Consider the following 25,559-nt stretch of genomic DNA (forward strand, 5'->3'; position numbering starts at 1 on the left):
GGACAATTCACACAATGGGGCAGTGACGTCATCTCTTGGAAAGGTCACACAATCGGAGCAGTGATTTCATCACTTGGAATGTTCACACTGTCACAATCAGACTGGGTCTTCTTCCCCGCAGTAACTTCAGCTGTTTCCTTCCATTTACAGTGAACTGATTCCTCCTCAGCCTGAAACAGATTAAAGATTAAACAGGAAATAAACAGATTGAACAACAGTGTAAATAACCGCGAGACTGGGGTTAATATTTCAATAATAATTACAGTCAAATATTACCCAGAAAAGTGACTGAATCCCATTGATATTTTATTTATAACATTAAACATTACCACAAACACTCACCCAATCCACTCCAGACACCAGCAGGGACAGATCGGTCTGTGAAGGAGTTTAATCCCAGCGACAGAACAGTCAGTGAGCGGTTTGTACTGAGAGCGGAGGCGAGATCCTCGGCACAAGAATCTGTGAGTCCGACATCAACCAACCTGGGGATCAGAGAAATAACAAGAATCGGAGTAAATCCCCAGAGTTTATTAATAACACTGTTACTGATACTAATAATAAATATTCAGTGTCAGACATCCAGTTATTATAAACACAATCTCACACAGTCTGGTACTTACCGCAGTTTCTGTATTTTAAATTCCGGGTTCCTCAAAGCCACAGACAGAAGTTTCACTCCTGAATCTCCCAGTTTATTATTACCCAGGTTCATAACCGTCAGCGAGCGGTTTGTACTGAGAGCGGAGGCGAGATCCTTGGCACAAGAATCTTTGAGACCGACAGCCTGTAGACTGGGGATCAGGGAGAGAAATAGTAAGTATCAGAGTCTGAATCAGGGAGGCTCCGGGATGGGGTCGGGGGAGAGCTGGGGTCGGGGGAGGGCCGGGGGAGGGCCATGGTTCAGGACGGTCATGTTCGGGTTTGGGGGAGGGCCGGGGGAGGGTCGGTGCTGGGGGAGGGTTGGGGCCAGGGTCGGGGGAGGGTTGGGGCCGGGGTCGGGGAAGGGCCGGGGGAGGGGAATGGAAGGGGCTGGAGGAGGTTTGGCGTAGGGCCAGTGGAGTGTCGGGGCTGAGATCGGGTCGGGGGCTGGTCGGGGGAGGTGGAAGGTAGGGGGAGGGTCAGGGATGATGGAGGGTCTGGGGCTGAGGAGGGTCTGTGGTGGCTCGGGGCCGGGGTCAGTGTCGGGTCCGGGCCGGGGTAAGGGTAGGTTCGGGGGAGGGTCGGGGGAGGGCCAGGGAGGGTCGGGGGAGGGCTGAGGCCGGAGTAGGGCGAGGGTTGGGGTCTGGGCCGGGGACCCAGGAGGGCCATGTGAGGGTCCAGCCCAGGGTTGGGGGAGGGTCAGTAGAGGTTCAGTGGAGGTTTGTTGGAGGGCCGGGTGAGGGCCGGGGTCGAGGGAGGGTCGGGTTCGAGGGAGGGTCGTGGCCGGGGGAGGGTTGGGGGAGGGCCGGTTTTGAGGGGGGTCGGGGGAATGAAGGGGAGTGTCGGGGTCGTGGGAGGGTCGGGGCCGGGTGAGGGGGCGAGCCGGGGGAGGGTCGTGGCCGGGGGAGGCTCGGGGGTAGGGCTGGGGATGTGGGAGGGTCGGGGAGAGCCGGGGGAGGGTCAGGGGAGGGCCGGGGTCTGGGGACGATCGGGTGAGGGCCAGGGACAGGGGAGGGTCAGGGACGAGGGAGAGGAGGGGGAGGGCCGGGGGTGATTCACGTTCGGGGGAGGGTCGGGGCCGGGGGAGGGGAAGGGGAAGGGCCGGGGGAGGGCCAGGTTTGGGGGAGGGCTGTGGTAGATGGAGGGCCGGGGTAAAGGGAAGGTCAGGGGAGGGCTGGGGTGGGCCAGGGGAGTGTCAGGTGAGGATCGAGGTCGTGGGAAGGTCGGGGTAGGCCAGGGGAGGGCTGGGAGAGGGTCGGGGTCGAGGGAGGGTCGGGGTTGATGGAGGGGTAGGGGAGTGCTGTGGCCGGGGGTGGTTAGGGCGAGGCTCGGGGCCGGGGTCGGGGGAGGGTCAGATGAGGGTCGGCGGAATGTCGGGGGAGTGTCGGGGGATGGTCGGGTCGAGGGAGAGTCGGGGTCGAGGGAGGGTCAGTGTAGGGCCGCGGGAGGATTGGGATTGTGCCAGGGGAGGGTCGGGGGATGGTCGGGATCAAGGGAGGTTCGGGGGTGAGCGGCGGTCGGGGGAGGGTCGGGGACGAGGGAGGGTCGGGGGAGAGTCGTGGTCGGGGTAGGCCCGGGGTCAGAGGCGGGCTGGGGTCGGGGGAGGTGGAGGGCTGAGGGAGGATCAGGGCATGGTCGGCGGATGGTCAGGGCCGACGTCGGGGGAGAGTCAGCGAGGGCCGTGGCTGGGGGAGGGGGAGTGATGGGGTCGGGGGAGGGCCGTGGGAGTTTCGGGGCCGGGGGGAGGGATGGGGGATGGCAGGGGTTGATGGAGGGTCTGGCTCGAAGAGGGTCGGGGAGGGTCGGGGTCGGCGATGGAGGAGAGCCGGGGGAGGCACTGTGCCGGGGTCGTGCCATGGTCGGACGAGGTTCGGGGTCGAGGGAGGGCCAGTGGAGGCCCGGGGGAGGGCCGGGGGTGGGTCGGGGCCGGGGGAGGTCCCCGTTCGGTGGAGTGCTGGGGTCGGGGTAGGGCCGGGGTCCAGGGAGGTTCGGGGGAGTGCCGGGATCGAGGGAGGGCCGGAGAGGGCCAGTGTTGGGGGAGGGTCGGGAGAGGGCCGGGGTCGAGGGACATTTGGGGGAGGGCCGGGGTCGGTGTCGGGCTGGGGTCGAGGGAGGGTCGGGCGAGTATCGGGGTCGAGGGCGGTTCGGGGCAGAGTCGGTGTCGAGGGAGTGCCAGCGGAGGGCTGGGGGAGGGCCGGGGGATGGTCGGAGGAGGGCGGGGGTCAAGGGAGGGTCGGATGAGGGCCAGGCTCGTGGGAGGGTTGGGGAAGTGCCGGGGGAGGGCCGGGGTTGTGGGAGGGCCAGTTTCGACGGTGGGTCAGATGAGGGCCGGGGTTGTGATAGGGTCGGCTGAGGGCTTGTGGAGGGCCGGGTCCGAGGGAGCGCTGGGGCTGGGGGAGGGTCGGGGTCGAGGGAGGTTCAGAGGAGGGCAGGGGTCGAGGGAGGTTCAGAAGAGGGTCGGGGTCGTGTCGCGGGAGGGCCTGCGCCGGGGGAGGGCCGTGGTCAGGGGAAAGCAGGGGTCGGGGTAGGGCCAGGGTCGAGGGAGGTTCGGCGGAGGGCCGGGGACAAGGGAGGGCAGGGGAGGGCCAGGTTTGGGGAAGGTTCTGGGTCGTGGGATGGTCGGGGAGGGCCGGGGCTGGTGGAGGGTCGGGGCCGGGTGAGGGTCGGGTCAGGCGGAGGGCTGGCCCGGGGCAGGGCTGGGGGAGAGCCGGGGTCGGGCCGGGGTCGGGTGAGTGTTGGGGAGAGCCAAAGTCGGGGGAAGGCCAGGGTCGAGGGAGGGCCGGGGTCGGGGGAGGGCCGATGTCAGGGGAGGGACGGTGTCGATGGATGGTCGGGGGAGGGTCGGGGTTGGCAGTTTCGGGGGAACGTCCGGTCGAGGGAAGGTCGGAGAGGGCTGGGGAGGGCCAGGGTAGGGTCATGGGAGGGTCGGGGTCGAGGGAAGGTCGGGGGAGGGTCGGGATCGAAGGAGTGTCGGGGTCGAGGGAGGGTCGGGGGAGTGTCAGGGGAGGGCCGGGGGAGGGTCGGGGGAGAGCCGAGGGAGGGCCGGGGGAGGGTCGGGTGAGAGCCAGGGGAGGGTCGGGGAATGCCGGGGGAGTGCCGGGGGAGGGCCAGGGCCAGGGGAGGGCTGGTGTCAGTGGAGTGGGAGGGATGGGGTCGAGGTAGGGTCCGGGTAGAGGGAGAGTTGGGGGAGGGTCAGTGTCGAGGGAGGTTCGGGGGAGGGGCGGGTCGAGGGAGGGTCGAGGAAGTGTCGGGGTCAATGGAGAGCTGGGTGAGGGTTGGTGTCAGAGGCGGGTTGGGGGAGGGTAGGGGGAGGGTCGGGGTCGAGGCAGGGTCGGGTTATGGTGAGTGTTGGGGGAGTGTTGGGGGTGGGTTGGGGCAGGGCCGTGGGAGGGTCGGGGTCGAAGTGGGTCAGAGGAGGGCCGGAGTCGAGAGAGTGTCAGAGGAGGGCTGGGGTCGGGGGAGGGTCGGGGAGGGCATGGTGAGGGCCAGGGTTGGGGGAGGCCTGGGGTCGAGGGAGGGTCGGAGGATGGCCGGGTTTGGGGTAGGGTCGGGGGAGAGCCTGGGGAGGGCCGGGGCCGAGGGAGGGCTGGTGCCGGGGGAGGGCCGAGGTCGAGGGAGTATCGGGGAGTGCCGGGGTCGGGGGAGGGTGGGAGAGGGCCAGGGTCGAGGGAGTATCGGGGGAGGGCCGGGGTCGGGGGAGGGTCGGGGTTGATGGAGGATCGGGGGAGGGTCAGGTCAGTTTCGGGTTCGAGGGAGGGTCGGGGGAGAGTCGGGGGAGGTTCAGGGCCGGGGTCGGGTGCCGGTCGGGGTTGGGAGTTTCGGGGGAGGGACGGGTCAAGGAAGATTTGAGGGAGTGTTGGGGTGGAGGGATAGCCGGGGGATGATCGGTGTTGGGTGCGGGTTGGGGCAGGGTCGGGGGAGGGCCGGGGGTGGGTCCGGGGAAAGTTGGGTTCGAGGGAAGTTCAGGGGAGGGTCGGGCTCGAGGGAGTGTCGGGGTCGAGAAAGGGTCGGGAGAGGGTCAGTTTCGAGGGAGGTTTGGGGGATGGGCAGGTCGAGGGAGGGTCGAAGAAGTGTCGGGATCAATGGAGAGCCGTGCGAGGGTCAGAGCCGGGTTGGTGGAGTGTCAGGGGAGGGTCGGGGTCGAGGCAGGGTCGGGGTCGGTCGAGGCTTCGAGGAGTGTCGGGGGAGGTTCGGGAGAGGGCCGGGGGAGGGTCGAGGTCGAAGTGGCGTGGAGGAGGGCCGGGGTCGAGGGAGGGTCGGAGGAGGGCTGTGGTCGGTGGAGGGTCGGGGATGTCCGGGGGAAGGCCGGGGTTTGGGGAGTGTCAAGGCCGTGTTCGGGGGAGGGTCGGGGCCAGTTTCGTGGGAGGGTCGGCGGAGGGTCAGGGGAGGGCCGGTGGAGGGCAGCGGACGGGTTCGGGGGAGGGCCGGGGCCGGGGTCACAGGAGGGCCAGGGGAGGGTCGGGCCGTGGTCGGTGGAGTGTCGGGGGAGGGTTGGGGGAGGGTCCTGGTTGAGGGAGAGATGGGGGAAAGCTGTGAAAGGCCGGGGGAGGGTCGGGGGAGGGTCGGGGCCGGAGGAGAGTCGGGGGATTGGGAAGGTCGTAAGAGGGTCAGTGCCGGGGTCGGGTGAGGTTTGGGGCCGGGGTCAGCAGAGGTCCGTGGCAGTGGGTGGGGGAGTGCCGGGGTCGGGGGAGGGCCAGGGCTGGGGGAGGATTGGGCCGCGGTAGGGCCGGGGCCAGGTGAGGGGAAGGGCCGGGGGAGGTTCACGGCCAGGGGTCGGGGCGGGCTGGGGGAGGGACTGGGTCGAGGGATGGTCGGGGAGTGCCGGTGGAGGGCCGAGCCGGGTGAGGTTGGGGGCCGGGGGAGGTCCGGGGCAGGGCTGGGGGAGAGCCGGGGGAGGGCTGGGGTCGGGGGAGTGTCGAGGTGGGCCAAAGTTGGGGGAGGGCCAGGGTCGAGGGAAGGCCGCGGGAGGGGGAGGGCCGGTGTCGGGGGAGGGTCGGTGTCGATGGATGGTCAGGGGAGGTTCGGGGTTGGGAGTTTCAGGGGAGGGTCCGGTCGAGGGAGGGTCGAGTGAGTGTCGGGTTCGAGAGAGAGCCAGGGGATGGTCGGGGTCGGGGGCGGGTTGCGGGAGGGTCAGGGGATTGCCGGGGGGGTGTCCAGGGAGGGGAGGGGTCGAGGGAGTGTCGGGGGAGGGCCGGGGGCGGGCAGGGTTGGGTCAGGGGAGGGTAGGGGTCGAGAGAGGGTCGGGGTAGTGTCGCGGTTCGGGGAGAAGGAGGGTCGGGGGAGGGGGAGGGGGAGGGTCGGGGCGGGGTCGGGGTAGGGTCGGCAGAGAGCCGGGGTTGGGGGCAGGGTGGGCCGGTGTCGGGGGAATCTCGGGTGAGGGTCGGGGGAGGGCTGGGGGAGGGTCGGGGGAGGGCCAGGGGAGGGCCGGTTGAGTGTCGGAGTGGGTCAGAGCCAGGGGAGTGTCGGGGGAGGGCCAGGGCCAGGGGAGGGCCGGGGTCGGGGGGAGGGGCAGCGACGGGGTCGAGGTAGGGTCGGGTTCGAGGGAGGGTCGGGGAGGGTCGGGTTCGAGGGATGTTCGGGGGATGGGCGGGCTCGAGGGCGGGGGAGAGCCGGTTGAGGGACGGGGCCAGGGGAAGACTGGGGAAGGGCCTGTGTTGGGGTCGGTCGTGGTCGAGGGAGAGTAGGGGGAGGGTCGAGGTCGAGGGAGGGTCGGGGCCGGGTCGGGGGATGGTCGGGGAAAGGCCGGGGGTGGGCCGGGGGTGGGTTTGGGTCGGGCGGGGGCTGGGTCTGTGGAGGGCCAGTGGAGGACCGGGTGCAGGGGTGGGGGAGGGCTTTCGGATCGGGGGTGGTTCGGGGCCGGGGGAAGGGGAGGGGCGGTATCAGGGGAGGGTCAGGTGAGGGTCGGGGGAGGGCCGGGGGAGGTTCGGGGGTTGGTCAGGTCCGCGTTCTGGCGGGAGTCGTTGGAAGGTTGGGGGAGGGTCGGTGGAGGGCCGGGGCAGGGGGAGGGTGCACAAATACAGCAGAACACCACGTAAAATCCAGAGAGTGCATGTGGCAATTGAAAAACGATATAAGAAGGGCAAAGAGAGATTATGAAAACAGATTGGCGGGTAACATTAACAGAAATACAACAACCTTCCATATATAAAACCTCAAAGTTCAGTTAAAGGAATGGTGGGGCCGATCAGAGTAAAAAGGTCAATATTCTTGTGGAGGCTGATGCTATAATTGAGGTGCGGAATGAGTATTTTGCATCTGTATTCACAAAAGAGGATGAAATAGCAGTAGAAGATGGGAAGTATATATATTGGATAGGATAAATATAGGTAGAAAAGTGGTGATAAATGTGTTGGAATCATTCAAAGGTAACAAGTTTTCTGGTACACAAGGGATGCATTCTACAGTGCTTGGTGAATCTATGGTGAGATGGCAGAAGTTCTGACCACCGTCTTGCGACCCTCCTTGGAAATGTGAGTGTTTCCAGAGGACTGAATGATTGCAAATGTCAGTGACTGTTCAAAACGGGGAGACCGATGAACCTGGTAACTACAGGCTAATCAGTCTACGTTCAGCAGTGGGACAACTACTGGAAACCACAGTCATTGACAACATTAATTCTCATTTAGAGAAACATGGTTTAGTAAGGGAGAGCCATTTGTCCCTTATTAATGTATATTGTTCAGGGATAATATTGCTTGATTGCCCTGATTGAGTTATTTGATGAAGTGGGAATGAGGGTTGGAGAAGGTATTGCAGTAGCTGTTGTGTATATCACGAATTTCAATAATATATCACATAACAGATTCACTAGAGATGTAGAAACACGTGGTATTAAAGGGACGGTGGTGAATAGTGTTCTTAAATGGCTAAGGGATAAGAGGCAGAGAGTAGTGGTGAACAGGTGTTGTTCTGACCATGTGGAAGTACGCAGTGGTGTACCCCAGGAGTCGGTGTTAAGACCATTGATTTTCGGGTTATGTAGAAATGAGCTGGACCTATGATTAAGGGATAAAATTTCGAATTTGCGTTTCATGCTAAATTTGGCAAAGTTGTAAATTTTGAGCAGGATAGCAGCAGACTGCAGGCGCATATAGTCAGAGTGTTGAAATGGAAAAACATATGACAGATTCAATTTACTGCGGCTAACTGTGCAGTGAAGCACTTCGGGAGAAAAGCCATGGAGAGGCCGCATAATGTAAGTCACAATATCTTCAAGGGGTAAAAGCTCAAAGAGAACACACTCACAAAGCATTGAAGCTGGCACGGCAAGTAAATAAAGCAGCATAGAACGTGTATGGGATATAACAACAGAAAATGCTGGAAAAACTCAGCAAGTCAGGCAACATCCGTGGGATAATTGGCTTTCAAAAAAGAGCCATTGAATACAACAACAATAAAGTCATGCTAAACATTTTCAAATCACTTTTTAGGCCTCAGCTGGAGCATTGTGTACAATTCTAAGCACCGCACTTTATGAACGATGTCAAGTTCTTTGGAGGGTAGGGAGAAGGTTTCCAGCATGATACTAGGGATGAGGGACCTCAATTGGAGAGGCTGAACTTGTTCACCTTATAACAGAACATGGCAATGGGAGAGCAGATAAAGGTACTCGCAATAATGTGGTGCTTTGATAGAGCAAATAGCGACAAACTTGTTCCCCTTAAAAGTGGGTCGGCAACCAAAGGTCACAGATATAAAATTAAACTGAAAATCGCAGATAGGGGAAATGACAGGAAATTATTTGACACGGGATGTTGGTAATATCTGGAAAGCACCACCTGAAGCAGTGGTGGGATCAGGTTACATAGGATCTTTCCAAAGGCCATTGGACATATACATGAAGAGCACTAATTTGCATGGTTACGGGTAAAATGTTCCAGGCTGGGACTAATTTGGACAGATCTTTCAAAGAGCCGACACATGGAGGACAGGCCGAATACCTCATTCTATGATTCTAACTAAATAAGGTCAATTGAGATGAGCGTTTGTAAACAATTCCAATAACCCAAGGCTAGGATAAAGCTGTACCTTGGGCCTAATGAAACAAAGCAGCTTTAAATGATGATCAGATACACAAACAGTCCATTATGTGACTGAGTGAATCTATCAGTAAAAGCTAAAGGAAAGCAGTTGGGTGGAGTATGTGTGCAAACACTGAGCATCTTTACAAATCTCCACATGCAAACATACCACGGAACAGGATGGCAATGCAAGTGACGTAGATCCATTATGGACTGGCTGGTGGCATTAACGGTGGGAATTCAGATTGAACATGATGGAGATTAAGAGATAAATTTTGAGCACAAAAGGCAGCTGTAGCATAGTGTTTGTTGAAGGACGTTGGTCTCTGCCCTCTGTGCAGATCTATCTCTCAGTGAGCTGCTCAGCTCTAGCAGACTGAATGAGGAAGGGGACTTTAAATAAATTCATAGATCTGAAAACAGCCTAAATTATTCACCAGAAAAGTTTAGTTTTACAGACAATACACACACGCTCATAAATACCTCAAAGTGCCTTAAATGGAGGTGCAAGATGTCAAAGAGAATGAAAAATAAGCAAACAAAGGGAAAATGGTCTGTGCTGCAGAGAACAGTAACAGCAGTTAGTTGTCATAACGGAAGGCAGTGGTTTAAAATTGAAGGAGCTTTAGTTCAAATGAAGAGGAACTGATCTGCTCACAGAAAGAACAGTGTCTCAGCACCAACGGAAGAGCTGAAAATATATTTTCTGGATAATCCACTGACTGTTAATATTTTTTATTGTTGATTCCCTCTCCAAATCTCCTGAATCATAGAATCAGATAAGCGTCCAGCACAGGCACAGATCATTCGGCCCGTTGTGCCTGCGTCAGCCGGAAAGACTTTGCCTTTGCCCACTGAAAACAATCCTGTTCTGTTCAGCAAATTACCAGGCTTTACAGAACCGACAGAATAACATTATTTCAAGTGAACATCTTTGTGAAACCTCAAACATAATCAGCTGCTATTGTGAATTATCAGACACAAATATAACCGTTTTATTTCAATTCGTCTAATCCTTCCCCTTTCCTTTTTAAACGAGGCGACTCACACTGGAATGCGATTGTAAGGGCGACATTTTTCTGTTTTGCCCTTGGGGAGAGTGGAAACTTTCCATGTCTGAGCCCAGCCGCTGTGTGTCCGTGAACAGTCTGATTACAGAAGGTGTAAACATGGACCCTGAGAGTGTTCTCAGTGGACATCCACTAATCAACACTTTATAAAGGAGACACGTGGTAATGTCCAGCAGCGGGCATTCTCTCTACTTCACACTCCGCCCAAAATCACTCATCTCTCCGGAAAACTGACACCAGGAGCATTCTTTTAACTGAGAATTCTGCAGAAACAAGTATCCACTCCGAAGGCTTTCCAATCTAAACAGTTTCAATCCAAACGAGGAGATACTTTCATCCACTGAGCGACTGGACATCGGACACCGCCGGGCTCAGTCCCGAACTACAGCTTACATTTGCCCACTCAGTTACTTCACAGAACTGGAATGCAATAATTTAGGTACAAAATTGTTTCGCGACTCACCAAACATCAGTAACAAGGCGGCTGTGTCCATGTTCTAGAGTGAGCTACTTTGAGACATGAGAGCTGCCAGGAACGGTGACTGAGTCGCTTGCAACGCCTCCCAGAATATCATACCTGGAAGCGTTCAGAGAATGAGAGCAGAAACAGAGGTTGAGAGGAAGTGATGTGGCCCCACAATTAAATGAACAGCACCACAATAAAATAAGGATTGGATCTTAGCAAGGTCCAACATGGGAGCATTTTAATTTCACACCATAACCTCAGATGAAGAGCCTAGATTGGACAATGAACACAGTACAACCCCATCAATAATTTGTCATTAGTTAGAACCGTCACTCTCAACATGGTCAGAAACTCAAGTTCTGGCGACAGATCGCTTCATACTTCAGCCTCTTGGTGTCAGCATCAAACAATCAAAAGTCATGCGCACTAGAGGAAAATTAATGACAAAGTGATTCAAAGCAAACCTCTGAAGTGCGCCCCTTACTGTACAGATCATAGTTTCTGAATTTAGCTCAACGAATTTAGAAACTACGTGACATGACAAAGTCAAAAGTACGGTCGTGAATATTGGCAGGAGCTAAAGGAAGAATAGTAGGGCAGTGAGCTCAGAGCAGACGCATAACAATGAGCTGAGATGGAGAGTGAAATCACAGAAGATGAGGAGTCTGTAACTGATTAGGCTAAGGTAGAATGTGAGTGGACATCTCCCGAAGAGAAACTCAGAGTGTTGCTATGGACTGCGGTTGTAAATTAGAAAACATAAGATTCGAAAGAGATGGAACAGGGTGAGCTCCTCAGTTGGGATGGTGCCAGATGAGTTTGAGAACATATGAAACTGAGATTTTCAGATGATGGCCACACTGCCACTGCAGTGAGAGGACCAAATAATGGAAGTAATATCCAGGCAGGTCGTTTCAACGAAGGGCAAGTTATTACCATAACTGAGAAAAGATCCGTCAAAGCCATGATAAGATTACATTAATACACACTATGGTGCTAGATGGGAAACGATTTATGTGAGAATGAATGGACATTCTGCCGGGAAAGACAGCGGGCGACATTGGTTGCTGATCTTCCAACAGAGGCCAGTAGTCTAATGTGGGTGACGTTTGAGGAGCAGGAATAATATTGGCGTGGTTCGATACTGCAGTGCACACTAGACAGGAAGGTCGGTGGGAGAGTTGGTTGGTGCAGTTTTGGTTGGTGTTCAGCAGTCTGCAGCGACGGATACCTCCATGGGGCCTGTCGAGAATGCCGAACGAGGCACAGTGATCGTCCTTGGCTTATTCAAGCCATATTCAAGCCTGGAACGGCGTCATTAGAGTAGAAACTCAAAGCAATAGTGGATGTTTGTGGCACAGATTAACAGAGTTATGTACCCGAACGTGGAGAGATGGCAGGTGTCCTGACTTTGTCAAAGGAACGGGAGGAGACATGAAAGAACAGCCCAACAGGAGTGAAGGTAAACAGATCAATCAAAAATTGGAAGATAGAAGTAAAATGGACTCTGTTGTTCAAAGTCAGCCAGAATGCGCAGCCGAATGAATACAGAACGAATTCGGGTTCCATAGCAATGACAATTTAGGAAAGACTAGTCCTGGAAATGAACAGAGAGCAGAGGAACATCTGAGAGAGTCTTTGAGTCATAAATATGAGGTAGAATGAAACATACTTGTTCCAAAAAACAGAGGAGAAATATAGATTAAATGAAAATAAGACATTCAGGGGGAAATCTCATCCGCCTATGTGTCCGTAGAATATCCACCAGCGCTGTGCCTGGTTGAACACAACTGTTAAGAAAGATGGATTAAAGACTGCGTCATATATCCTGAATTTGAATGCAATACATTCAGCTTTATCTATATAATATCTGCTGACTCCAGTGGTTCACGTGATAACAGTGTGTTCGCAAACCATAAGTTATGTTTAAACAGTGAAAACAGAACTGGAAGAACAGCTGCTGTTCCAGGTTTACTGAACGTCACGAGTCCCTAGTCATTTTGATGAACTTTATTCGCCGTTACTTCAAACTCCTGTGAAAATGTAATGCCAATATCTGCCCAACGAAAGACGAATGGGCCATTCAGCAACTCGAATGCGTTCTGCAGTTCAGTTAGATCATGGCTGATCTGTACCTCAACTAATGTGTACCTCCAGCCTATGGTCTGTATTCATTGATAAAATTAAATAAAAAAACTAAAGATCTCAGTCTTTAACCATCAGTGACCCACCATCCGCAGCCTTATGTGAGACTACTCCAGATTTCCACAACTCGATGCTTGAATGAATACTTCCTAAATTCACTCGTAAATGTCCTAGGTTTAATAATAATATGGATTACCTCAGTATAACTGAATACTTTATCAGGAGAAGTTATTTCCAATAATTGTTGGCAAGTTTCAAAATATGTCCTTGTGCCTAATAGAAACCAGCGTGAAAAGTAACTCAAAATAGACAATGCCTTCAATTTGTGGCGGAGAAACCGTCACTGAAAGAAGAGGAAAGCAGCTCGGTGGAGAGTGTGTGTAAATATTGAGCATCTTTACAGATCTCCTAATGCGGCCACACAATGAACCACAATTGCAATTCATTATTCGGAGCTCCATTTTTGAATGGATGGATGTATTACAGTTGGGAATCGCGACTCAAAAGTTGGATATTAATAGATAACTGCAGAGCTCAACGGGCAGCTCAAGCATTGGCTTTATTGACGGACTGCTGTTTCCATCCATTGCGCTGTGCCATATCTCAGTGACATGGTGAACTCAACAGTTATCTGAAGCACTGCGTTTATTGAAGGACAGCAGTTTAAACACATTGTGCTGATTTATATCTCAGTGACATGATGAACTCAAAGGTTATCTGAAGCATTGTGTTCATTGAAGGAAAGCTATATCCACCCATTGTGCTGAATTATATCTCAGTGACAGGAAGAAATCTAGCATGCTGAATGAGGAAGTTTGATCTAAATAATTAATAACAAATTCTCCGTCAATCCACTGAAAAGCAGGAATAACACACATATCACAATTCGCCTTTCATCGGTATGGAGGCAGGAAGTACAATTAAACAGCTATAGGTAAGGTATCGGAAAATATTTCAGGCTGAAGTTAGCCGTGACGCTTAAAGTTTCCAATGGAAACCTGTGGTTTCAGGGTGAAGCGTGTTCACCTTGGAGCAACAGGAAGCGAACGCTGACACTCAGAACAGTGCATCAGAACTGAGAATGTGATTAAACATACTGAATGAAAATATATTGTGGAAATATTTCTCATTCGGCAGTACAGAAATATATCATACTGTCGAACAATTATGCACAGTATTATTCCCCTGGTGTAAATCCGCTCCCCTGCTCACTTCCCATCAGCTTTTACATTACTTCTTCTCGAGGCAGAGCCCAATTTTATTTGTAACTTTTTATGGACTGTGATTCGAGAATGACACGTGCCAGAGTATTCTGCATTCTCACCAACCTCAGTGTAAATCCAAGAGCTACAGAAAGATCAGACATTTAGTTGGCGGCTTTACTGTAAAGAAATGATGTAACGCACTTCACACTAGCTTAGTCACGTGATATAACCAGGGGAAAGTCTGAGAAACAGGAACACAGTGTAACTTGGACAAAGGAGTCAAGGGAAAGGGAATTGCCTTAAATATGGACAAAATTCTAAATTGTTTGTATTATTTTACTCTGTGTGGAAAAAACTTTGGGGGAATTAGAAACAATTATATCACCGGAAGATATTGATGTAATATCAGTAACAAAACATGCCTATCAACTGGCCAAGTGAGGAATATAAACATAGCACGTTATATTCTATTGAAGAGGTATGCAATAGAGAAGAATAGGTTGCACTGCGAATGAGGTAAAATCTGCTGTAGAGCGGACTAATTTACACAAAACAATGATTGAAACAGAATCAGTATGTTCAGAGGTCAAAGATAACAAAGGGATTGTTAAATTACTGGGGTAGTAGTAATGGGCCCCAATTATGAAGTAAATTGACAGATCAGGGATGAGTCGGAATAAATTGTTGTTCTGAGAGGTCATAATTACCGAATAATCTATCAGAACAGGGATTAAAAATAGAGTAAAAATAATGAACTTCATCAAATGCGAGGGGTTTTCAATCCTCAAGCAACATATTGGAACCTTACTGGAGGGGAGTTAATGTTAGACATAGTTACCAGTAATAATATAGATCAGGGAGATGATTCATTTGTGGGAGAGATCCTTAGAGGTAATGACCATTATATTATAATTGATAAAGTCCATTAGTGAGCGAACACATAATGGAGAGAGATTGGGGCACTAGATTGGAATGGGCCATGTGTTAGAAAGAGGAAGCCTGTGCTTGGCAAGGTGAGATGGAAAGACACATTGGTACTCTGGGTTAAAGACAAGCAATAGGACATTTTGCAGAAGCCTATTGTAAAGTTGCAGGATAAAGATATACAATTGGAAATTAGTACTTTATCGTTCACAATCTTGTAGCTAAGAGATTAGAATCAAAATAAAATTGGAGAATGATCCATATTTAGTCGCCAAGATTAATTTAAAAAAATCTAAGAGTGAATATGAGAAAATAAGAAATATGGTAATGAAAAATGATAAGTAAAGCAAGGAGGGAGTGGGAGGATAGAATTTTCAAACGGTAGAAGAACAGAACCTTATTGTACAAGTGAATCAGTAAAAAATAATTATTCATCATGAGGTGGTAGACTGAGAGGGGAGGATTGTAAGTCAGTACAGAACATAGCTCTGGGTGCTTAGCGATTTCTACATTCACGTGTTTACAGAGCAGAAGCTTAATGGGAAGTGGGTGAATCATGCACAGGTTAAAAGTAAGATCAGAACAATTAGATTAAATAAAAGGAAAGTTTCAAATCAGTTATTTAAGCTGGAAGTAGGGCAAAGTAGCGAGAGCCATTGATGAATCCTAGGAGATATGGGGGAAGACATTGCTGTAGTAATCAAATTTCAGTGTCCTATAGAGAGATGATGTCTGCTGTAGAACTGAAGAGTGGCCAATACAATACACGTGTTCTAGGGAGCTAACCCGCAGAATCTGTTAACGGTAGAAAACAGAACCTTATTGTACAAATGTGTCAGTTAAAGGTAATTGTCCTCGGCCTCTTCCATAGTTCCATGGAAGCTCATCGTAAGCTCGAGGAACAGCACCACATCTTTCGATTAGGCACTTTACAGCCTTCTGGACTCAAGATAGAGTTCAACAATTTCAGATCATAACCTGGCCCCTATCATATATATATTTTTATCCACTCTTTCTGTTCTTCTCTTCCACAAGGCTGCTGCCTTTCATTCTGCCAGCGCAATTTACACTTCATGTGGAGCCAGTCTTTGTTTCTTAACCTGTCCCATTAACATGTCCTTTTGCCTTGAATATCTCTTAATATCTCATAAACTTTCCGGCCTTCCATTCACAGGCCTTCCCTTTTGCCCTTTCGGGCACTCCCCCATTTCTCAGCCCCGACACTTGCTTAAAAATCGGTTCCATTTACTGCTGTTTTCCAGAACTGACGAAAGGTGATACACCTGAAACGTTAACTCTATTTCTTTCTTCTGACGCTGCCTGACCTGCTGAGTATCTCCAGTATTTTCGGTTTTTAAAGCTGCGGAGGTTAAATCTGTGCCATGGGAATGATCTGAAACTTTAATTCAAGATGAAATCACTACAAATGTAGCTGAAAGTAAAATAATCAGATGCAGCAAACACAGTTTTCAGAAAGTAAGAATATACTTGTCAAAGCGGAGAGAATTATTTGCGGATGTGACAGATACAAAATATATGTTTGGCAAAAACGTTAAACAATTATTTTTTACCTGTCTAAAACAATAGAAGACACAAGACTCGTAACAAAAATGGTGGGGAACCATGGGTCTAAATAGGGCGAGGAACGTAATGTAAATAACATAAGTGGAGAAAAAGTACTAGATAAATTAATGGCACTACAAGCCGACAAATACCCTGGACCACACGGTCTACATGTTAGTGTTCTGAAAGAGGTGGCAGATGAGAAAGAAATATAGATATATAGAATATAGGAGCAGGAATAGGCCATTCGGCCCCTCCAGCCCACTCCGCCATTCAATGAGATCATGGCTGATCATCCAAACACAGTACCCTATCCCAACCTTCTCCCCATATACCATGATGCCTTTAGCCTCAAGAATTATATCCAACTCCTTCTTTAATATATTTAATGAATTGGCCTCAAATGCCCTGTGTGGAAGAGAATTGCACAGATTCGCCAATCTCTGGGTGAAGAAATTCCTCCTCATCTCGGTCATAAATGGCTTACCCCTTATCTTTGGACTGTGTCTCCTGGTTCTGGAATTCCCTGCCATCGGGAACATCATTCCTGCATTTAGTCTGTCTAGTCCTGTTAAAATTTTATAAGTTAAATTGAGATCCCTCTCATTCTTCTAAACTCTAGCGAATATAAGCCCAATCGACCCAATCTCTTCTCATAAGTCATTCCTGCCATCCCAGGTATCAGTCTGGAGAAACTTCGCTGCACTCTCTCCATGGCAAGAACATCCTTCCTTAGATAAGGCGACCAAAACTGCAGACAATACTCAAGGTGTGGTCTCACCAAGGCCCTGTGCAACTGCAGCAAGTCGTCCTTGCTCCTGTACTCGAATCCTTTCGCTATGAAGGGCAATATACCATTTGCCTTTTTAACCGCCTGCACCTGCATGCTTACCTTTAGCGACTGGTGCACAAGGACACTCAGGTCTCGTTGCACTTCCCCCTTTCCCAATCTATTGCAATTGAGATAATTATCTGTCTTCCTGTTTTTGCTACTGAAGTGGATAACGTCGCATTTATCCAACATATACTGCATTTGCCATGCATCTTCCCAATCAACCAACCTGTCCAAATCATACTGGAGTTTCTCTGCATCCGCCTCAGAGCATACACGCCCATCCAGCTTTGTGTCGTCTGCAAACTTGGAGATATTACATCTAGTTCCCTCGTCTAGATGATTTCTATACATTGTGAATAGCTGGGGTCCTAGCACCCATCCGTGCGGTACCCCACTAGTCACTGCCTCCCACTCAGAAAATTACCCGTTTATTCCAACACAAGCTTCCAGTCTCCCAACCAGTTCTCTATTCAAGACAGTACCTTACCCACAATCCCATGTGCTTTAATTTTGCAAGCTAATCTCTTATGTGGGTCCTTATCAAAAGCCTTATGAAAGTCCAAACACACCACATCCACTGCTCCTTCCTCATCTATTCTATCAGTTACATCCTCAGAAAATGCCAGTAGATTAGTAAAGCATGATTTTCCTTTTGTAAATCCATGTTGACTTTGACAGAGCCTGTCACTGCTTTCCAAGCGCTTTGCTATTACATCTTTTATAATGGACTCCAGCATTTTCCCCACTACCGATGTCAGGCTTATCAGTCTATCATTCCCCGTTTTCTCTCTACCACCCTTTTTAAATTGTGGTGTTAAATTAGCTACCCTCTAATCGATGGGAACTGGTCCAGAGTTTATGGAATTTCAGCAATGCATCTACTATTTCTAGGGCCACTTCCTTAAGTAACCTAGCATGTGGATTATCAGGCCGTGGGGATTTATCAGCCTTCAATCCCGTCAATTTCCCTAACACCATTTCCCTACAAATACTGATTTCGCTCAATTCCTCCCTCTCATTCGAACCTATGTTGCCCGACATCTCTGGGAGGTTATTTGTTCCCTCCTTTTTGAAGCCAGAACCAAAATATGTATTTCATTCTTATGCCATATATTTGTGCTCCATTATAAATTCCCCTTAATCTGACTGCAAGTGACCTATGCTTGACTTCACCAATCTTTTTCTAGATAGTGGCGGCTTTGGTTTTGATCTTCCAAAATTCCCCAGATTCTAGAATGGTCCCAGCGGATTGGGAGGTCGGAAATGAAACACCACTATTAGATAAAGGAAGAAGAGTAATAAGAGAGAAATACAAACCAGTTAGCCTGACATCAGTCGTCGGGAAAATGCTGGAATCCATCGTTAAGGAGGCTGTATCATGGCGCTTAGAAAATCAAAACATGATTAGTCAGAGTCAACATAGTTTTATGAAAGGGAATCCGAGCTTGAGAAATTTATTAAACATTTTTGAGGTGGTAACAAGCAGGGTAGAGAAAGTGGAACCAGGGAATGTAGTACATATGGATTTCCAAAAGGTATTCGATAAGGTGCCATATAAAAGTTTATTACACAAGATTAGGGCTCATGGGGTTTGGGGTCATTACAGTAGCATGGGTACATGATTGCTTAACAGACAGAAAACAGAGAGTAGGGATTAAACGGATTTTTTCAGTTTAGCAGGCTGCAACTAGCGGTGAGCCGCTGGGGTCATTGTTGGCGCCTCTGCTACTTACAATATATATTGTTGACGTGGACGAAGGGACCGAGTGTATTGTATCTAAGTTTGCTTATGATACAAAGCTAGTTGGGGCAGTAAGCTGTGAGCAGAACATTAATGTCTGCAAAGGGATATAGATAGACTAAGTGAGTTGGCAGTAAGGTGGCAGATGGAATATAATGCATTGCAATGTGAGGTTATTCACTTTGGCAGGAAGAATAGAAAAACAGAATGTTTTTTAAATGGTGAGAAACTTTCAAATGTTGGTGCTCAGGGAGAATTATGTGTCCTCGTGCAAGAAACACAGAAATCTCGCATGGACGTACAGCAAGCAATAAGGAATGCAAACGGCATGTTGGCCTTCATTGAAAGGAGATTTAAGTATAATAGTAAGTAAGTCTTGTTACAATTGTACAGGGCATTGCTGAGATCAAAGCTGGAGTGCTCTGCACAGTTCTGACCTCCTTATCTAAGGAAGGTTACACCTGCCTTGGAAGGGAAATAGAGGCCAACTATTAAAATTAAAATGGGTAGATATTTGTGGAGATAGAGATAACGGTAAGAGAAGGGGATTTCCAAAAGGATGATATTTAATGCAGAGATGTGTAAAGTGATGCATTTGGGAGGAATAAGGAGGGTAGGCAGTATTACCTAAATTATTAAATTGCACATGTGAAGCTGAATCAGGGCCATGGCGGTTGACATAGACAATTATGTGAAGGGGTTAATTGGAGCTTAAGGTGTATAAACTGGGCACAACGTGCATCTGCTGCACTACTTTTTGAAGGGAATTATTCTCCGCCCACTGTGCAGATCTGAATGTCAGTGATACGGCAACTGAAGCATACTGAAGGAGGAAATGGACTCTATATAATTAGAACCGAATGGTGTTTGAACTCAGTTGACACTGGTGCTTATACCAAAATTTCAACCCTGTCACAAATATCACTCTGATGAGTAATCTGGATGGAAGAAGGAAGGAAAATTAAATACCGATAAGTAAAGCATGTAAAATATATCAGGCTTAATTGAAAAGTGAGAGCAAATGCTTGCAAAGGAAGCCTGTGGTTTCAGATCAGAAGCGCTTCACCTCGTCCAAAGAGGAATTTAACCCCTGACAGCAAGAACAGTGCAGGAGAAAAAAGAATGTGCTCAAACAAATTGAATGAAAATATAAACTGGCAATCTTTCTGATACGCTTTCAACCTTATAAAACACCCACATATTAGACGCAGTAGCACAGAGTTTCTTCATATATACATTTATTAATATAATTAAATTTTAGTTACTTCAAATACAGAAAGATATTTAATATTACTGATCATCACCTAAGCTATCAATAAATGGTCTTATTCGATTCTGCCCCCTGGTTCTGCATTCCACAAATATCTTCTTCTTCTTAGGCAGTCCGTCAGAACCGAGGATGACTGGCTTCCACATTAAAAATGAGTTCGCTGGTGACTAATGAGTCCAATGCGTGACCTACCGTCTCTGAAACAGATGGGGCAGACGGTGGTTGAAGGGGTGGGTGAGGTGAGAGCTTGGGTTGAAGTGCGCTCCTTGCTCTGCCTGCGCTTGGCTTCCGCTTGCTCCCAGCGATGAGACTTAAGGTGTTCGGCACCTTGCCGGATGCTTCTCCTCCACTTTGTGCGGTCTAGGGCCAGGGGTTCCCATGTGTCGGTGGGGATGTTACACTTTATCAAGCAGGCTTTGCGGGTGTCCTTGAAGCATTTCCTCTGCATACCTGGGGCTCTCTTGCCATGCCAGAGCTCCGAGTAGAGCGCTTATTTTGGGAGTCTCATACCGGGCATGCTGACAATGTGACCCGTCCATCAGAGCTGATTGAGCGTGGTCAGAGCTTCGCTGCTGGGGATGTAAAGAATTTAAGAGACACTTCATCACTCAGTGAATGGTTAGAAAATGAAACATGGTAGCACATTGAGTAGTTATCGATAATAACAGAAGCATTTAACGTGAACCTAGTTGGGAACATGCGGGAGATAGGAATAGGGGGATATGCTGAAAGTGTCAGCTGAATTAGAATTGAAATAGAGTGGGGGAGGCTGGTGTGGAGTATAAACAACGGCATAGACCTGTTGGGGTCGAATGGCCTTGTCTCTGTGCTGTAAGTTCCATGTAATTCTATTTAATTTCAGGCTGAAGTTCACAGTGACAGCACATGATGTAAAGGGAAGCCTGTGTTTTCAGCTCAGACGCACATCAGCTCAGAGAGAGAGTAATTTAACCCCTGACAGTAAGAGCAGCTCATCAGAACCAAGAATGTGTATTAACACAGTGAAATAAATACCTTGTGGTAATTTTCTCATACACTTTCAACCGAATAATTAATAAATTATTGGATCAAACACCACCATGTGTGGTGCAGTATCAGGCTGAAACTCCATACTGTCATTTATTAATACAATTCAATTCAAATTATGAAAATTCAAAACGTTATTGCATATTCCACTATTATCTACTAAACTATGAAAAGGCGATGATGTTAGGGAGACCACACGAGCAGAATGGGATCAATCGGATGATACTCTTTGCCACAATGCAGTTTTCCAAGAGAATGACAGTAACTGAAGAAACTGATGATGCATAACTTCAGCTGGTTTCAGCTCTGAAAGGAAGTTAGATGGTCAGCAGTCATAGAGAGTCATAGAGAGTTATACAGTATAGAAAGAGGCCTTTCAGCTCATCGTGTCTGCGCCGGCCATCAAGCCCTGTGTATTCTCATCCCATTTTCCAGCACTTGGTCTGTAGCCTTGTATGCTATGGCGTTTCAAGTGCTCATCTAAAAGCTTCTTGAATGTTTTGAGGGTTCCTGCCTCTGCCACACTTACAGGCAGTGAGTTCCACATTCCAACCACAGTCTGGGTGAAAAGGTTTTGCCTCAAACCCCTCTAAACCTACTGCCCCTTACCTTGAAACTATTCCCCCTGGTTATTGACCCTTCGAGTTAGGGGAAAAGTCCCTTTCTATCTACCCTATCTATGCCCCCCATTTTTTTGTGTACCTCAATCAAGTCCCCCCTCAGCCTTCACTGCTCGAAGGAAAGCAACCCCAGCCTGTCCAATATCTCTCAATAGCTGCAGCACTGCAACCCAGGTAATATCCTGGCGAATCTCCTCTTCACCCTCTCCAATGCAATCACATCTTTACTCTAGTGTGGCGACCAGAACTGCACACAATATTCCAGTTGTGGCCTAACTAGCGTTTTGTACAGCTCCAACATAACCTCCCTGCTCTTATATTCTATGCCTCGGCTAATGAAGGCAACTATCCCATATACCATGTTAAGCACGTTATCTACCTGTCCTGCTGCCTTCAGGGCTCTATGTACATGCACACCAAGGTCCCACTGATCCTCTTTTATTCCTAGGGTCCTACCATTCATTGTGTTCTCCCTTGCCTTGTTAGTCCTCCCAAAAATGCAACACCTCCCACTTTTCAGTTTTAAATTCCATTTGCCACTGTTCTACCCATCTAACCAACCCGTCTATATCGTCCTGTAGCCTAAGGCTTCCCTCCTCGCTATTTACCACTCCACCAATTTTCGTGTCATCTGCGAACTTACTGGTCCCTCCAGTGCACCACTGGACACAGGCTTCCAGTCACTTAAACAACGTTCGACCCTCACCCTCTGCCGCCTGCCACTAAGCCAATTTTAGATCCAACGTGCCAAATTGCCCTGGATCCCATGGGCTCTTATCTTCTTGACCATTCTCCCATGTGGGATTTTTTCAAAACCCTTACTGAAGTCCATGTAGACTACATCAAATGCACTAACCTCATCCAAACACCTCCTCACCGCTCGAAAAATTCATTCAAATTGATTGCACATGATCTCCCCCTGAAAAAGCCCCGCTGACTATCCGTGCTTAATCCTTGCTTCACCAAGTGGAGACTATTTCTGTCCCTCAGAGTTGTTTCCAATAATTTCCCGAACACTGATGTTAGACTCACTGGCCTATAATTCCCTAATATATATTCCCTCTAACCTTCTTGAATAATGGTACTACGTTAGTTGGATTCCAGTCCTCTGTCACCTCCCCTGTGGCCAGAGAGATTCTTAAAATTTGTTTCAGACAACCTGCCATCTCCTCCCTTGCCTCACACAGCAGCCTGGCATACATCCAGTCAGGGCCTGGGGACTTTTGCACTTTTAGCCTGCTAAAAGCGCTAATACCTCCTCTCTCTCAATACTAATTTGATCAAGTAATTCACAATCCCCCTGCCTGATTTCTATGCCTACTTCATCCGTTCCATAGTGAACACAGATGCAAACTATTCATTTAAAACCTCACCTGCATTTTTCGGTTCTAAACATAGATTGCCACTTTGGTCCCTACAGAGACTGCATACTGCGAATAATGTCAAGGTAAAGGTGGTGATTGTCATTTGCAAACTAAACAGCAGAAGAACATGTGTGGGATAGGAGATATATTGTGGGAATAGTCAGAATCAGAGCTTGGAGATGACGGAGGCACAAAGGAGTGTAAACGTTGTGACAAGTGGAATTATGGGATGTAGCAGAGGCAACTGAACGGATGGTCCGAATCATAGTGACTTCGGCTATGTAGAGAGGCTAGAGAATTAGGATTCTTCTCCTTAGAGCACAGAGATTTCAGGGGAGTTTCACCAGTTGTGTACATGGGATGCGTGGCTTCAGTTCTGTGGAGACACTAGGGAATGTGGGATTCTTCCCCTTAGAGCAGAGAGTTCTAAGTGGAGATTTACCAGTGTGGTAACAGGGAAAGGGACTGAAGTGAGATGAGAGAGCCTGGGGCAGTTCGGGTGCAATCTGCGTGAAACAAGCACTGATAAGCGAAGAATATGACCATATTTGAGGCAGAAGTTTAAAGTGACAGAAAATCCTTACGACAGAAACCTGTGGTGTCTGCTCAGAAGCGTGTTATCTCGGGCTATGAGGAATTTAACCCCTGACTGTAAGATCAGGGCGTCAGAATACAGACTGATGCTAAACATATTCAATGAAAATGCAGCGTAGCAATCTGTGATATTGTTTAAGTGTATAATTAGTTACTGCTTTGAATACCATCACAGATAGAATAATAAAATTATAGAACTTTAGAGCAGAGAATGAGGCCACTAGGTCCAACCTGCCTCTGAGGCTCTTTCAAATACCCTCTCATATGTTTCTTCCACGGAGCCCTGAAAGTTGCTTTCTGTGCAAGCATTTACCCAATTCACTTTGGGCATTTAAATTTGGAGTGCAGTAATGGATTGAGTCTTAGACATTCATTTATTAATAAAATTTACCTCAAGTCTCTTAAAATACATGAGTGATAATATTCTACCTAGAATCTCCTAAACTATAAATTAAGGGCTGTGTACACAAACACAACGTGAGAAACAGGAGGATACAAACTGCCTCTTAGTCTTGTATTGTGCTACAGATGTAATTGTCCATTGAAATCAATGTAGATTGTTTCAGAGTTGAAAGAATTAAGTGAGTAAACTGCTCCGAAACTACAAATTTAAACCCCCTTTGCAAGAAAATGAAATCCTGTTGTTTTATATTTCTTTTATCTAAAATCAAGTCTTCTTGGAGCACGGTTGGAAATGTAGTAAACTTGACATTGTAGTAAGCAGTGTGGTGGATAGCAATAGACTTCAGGAGGGCAGAGACAGGCTGGTGAAATGGGCAGACACATGGCAGATGACATTTAATGCAGAGAAATGTGATGTGATGATCTTTGGGAACATGAATGAGAAAATACAATATAAAGGAAATGATAAAATGTTACATGGCATTCAGGATCAGAGTGCCTGTAAAGAGGAGAACTTGGTCAATATGTTCAACGAAAACTTTAAAGTCTGTGTCCTTAAAAGTAGAAGCATAAAGTAAAAACGGAAGAAGGTTATGCTAAACCGCCATGTATCACTGGTTCGGTCTCAGTGGAAGCATTGTGCCCCATTCTGGGCACCACATATGAAGAAGCATGTCACGACCTTGTAGAGGCTGCGAGGAAATTTACCAAAATGGTAGCAGGGATGAGGATACTCAGTTGTGTAGAATAACTAGAGAAGCTGGTATGGTCTCCTTATGGCAGAGAGGTATAAGGGAAGATTTACATCACTGGTTCCAGTGATGGTGAACTTCAGTTATGTGGAGAGACTGGAGAATCTGTGGTTGTTCCCCTTGGTACAAACCAAACATGTGCCCATAAGGAGGAAAGATGGGGTTTCCGTAACTGGATTGCCGGATGAGAAAGGAATAGAGGTTAAAATAAACAGAGACGGGAATTTATGACAGATGTCAAGTGCAGAACATCACATAGAGTCCAAGTTTGCAGGCGGCAATTGAAAAACGATATAAGAATGGCAAAGAGAGATTTTGAAAACAAATTAGTTGATAACATGAAAGCGAATGCAAAAATTGATTTGTGTGGAGTCAGAGAGCATGACTGAGGTACTGAATGAGGATTTTAGATCTGTCTTCACAAAAGAAGAGGCTGAAATTAATGTTTCCGTACAGGAGGGGTTTATATATATCGGATAGGTTAAAATAGATAGAAAGGAGCTTGCTAATAGGTTGGAATCACTCAAAGGTAACAAGTCACCTGGTCCATATGGGATGCATCGTACTTTGCTGAGAGAATCCATGGTGGCAATTGCCGAAGCTTTGACCACAGTCTTCCAATCCTCCATGGAAATGCGAGTGTTGCCAGAGGACTGAAGGATTGCAAATGTCACTGAATGTTCAAAAACGGGGAGAGAGATAAACCTGATAACTACAGGCTAATCAGTCTACCTTCGGCAGTGGGAAAACTCCTGGAAACCACAGTCATTGAGAAAATTATTTGGTTTAATAAGGGTAGCCAGCTGTCACTTAATGAAATATATTTTTCAAGTATAATCGCGTTTGACTGACCTGATTGAGTTCTTCGATGAAGTAGCAATGAGGATTGATGAAGGTAGTGAACTAGATGTTGTATATC

At 48.7% G+C, this 25,559-nt stretch overlaps 1 protein-coding gene across 1 annotated transcript in view; it reads right to left on the bottom strand.

Annotated features, from left to right (window-relative positions):
* Positions 1-82: 82 nt before the first annotated feature.
* The window catches only part of LOC147087201 (putative G protein-coupled receptor 139), a 50,747-nt gene continuing 25,270 nt past the window's right edge, over positions 83-25,559 (bottom strand). Inside the window, exons 3-4 of the mRNA XM_085978086.1 lie at positions 624-794; positions 83-170 (exon numbers count right to left, since the gene is read on the bottom strand). Of these exons, the coding sequence (XP_085834212.1) occupies positions 83-170; positions 624-794 (259 nt within the window). The remainder of the gene's footprint in view (positions 171-623; positions 795-25,559) is intronic.

Source organism: Somniosus microcephalus, unplaced genomic scaffold (assembly GCF_052327205.1).
Source record: "Somniosus microcephalus isolate GS21.2 unplaced genomic scaffold, FLI_Smic_1.0 unresolved_chr6, whole genome shotgun sequence".
NCBI lineage: Eukaryota > Metazoa > Chordata > Chondrichthyes > Squaliformes > Somniosidae > Somniosus > Somniosus microcephalus.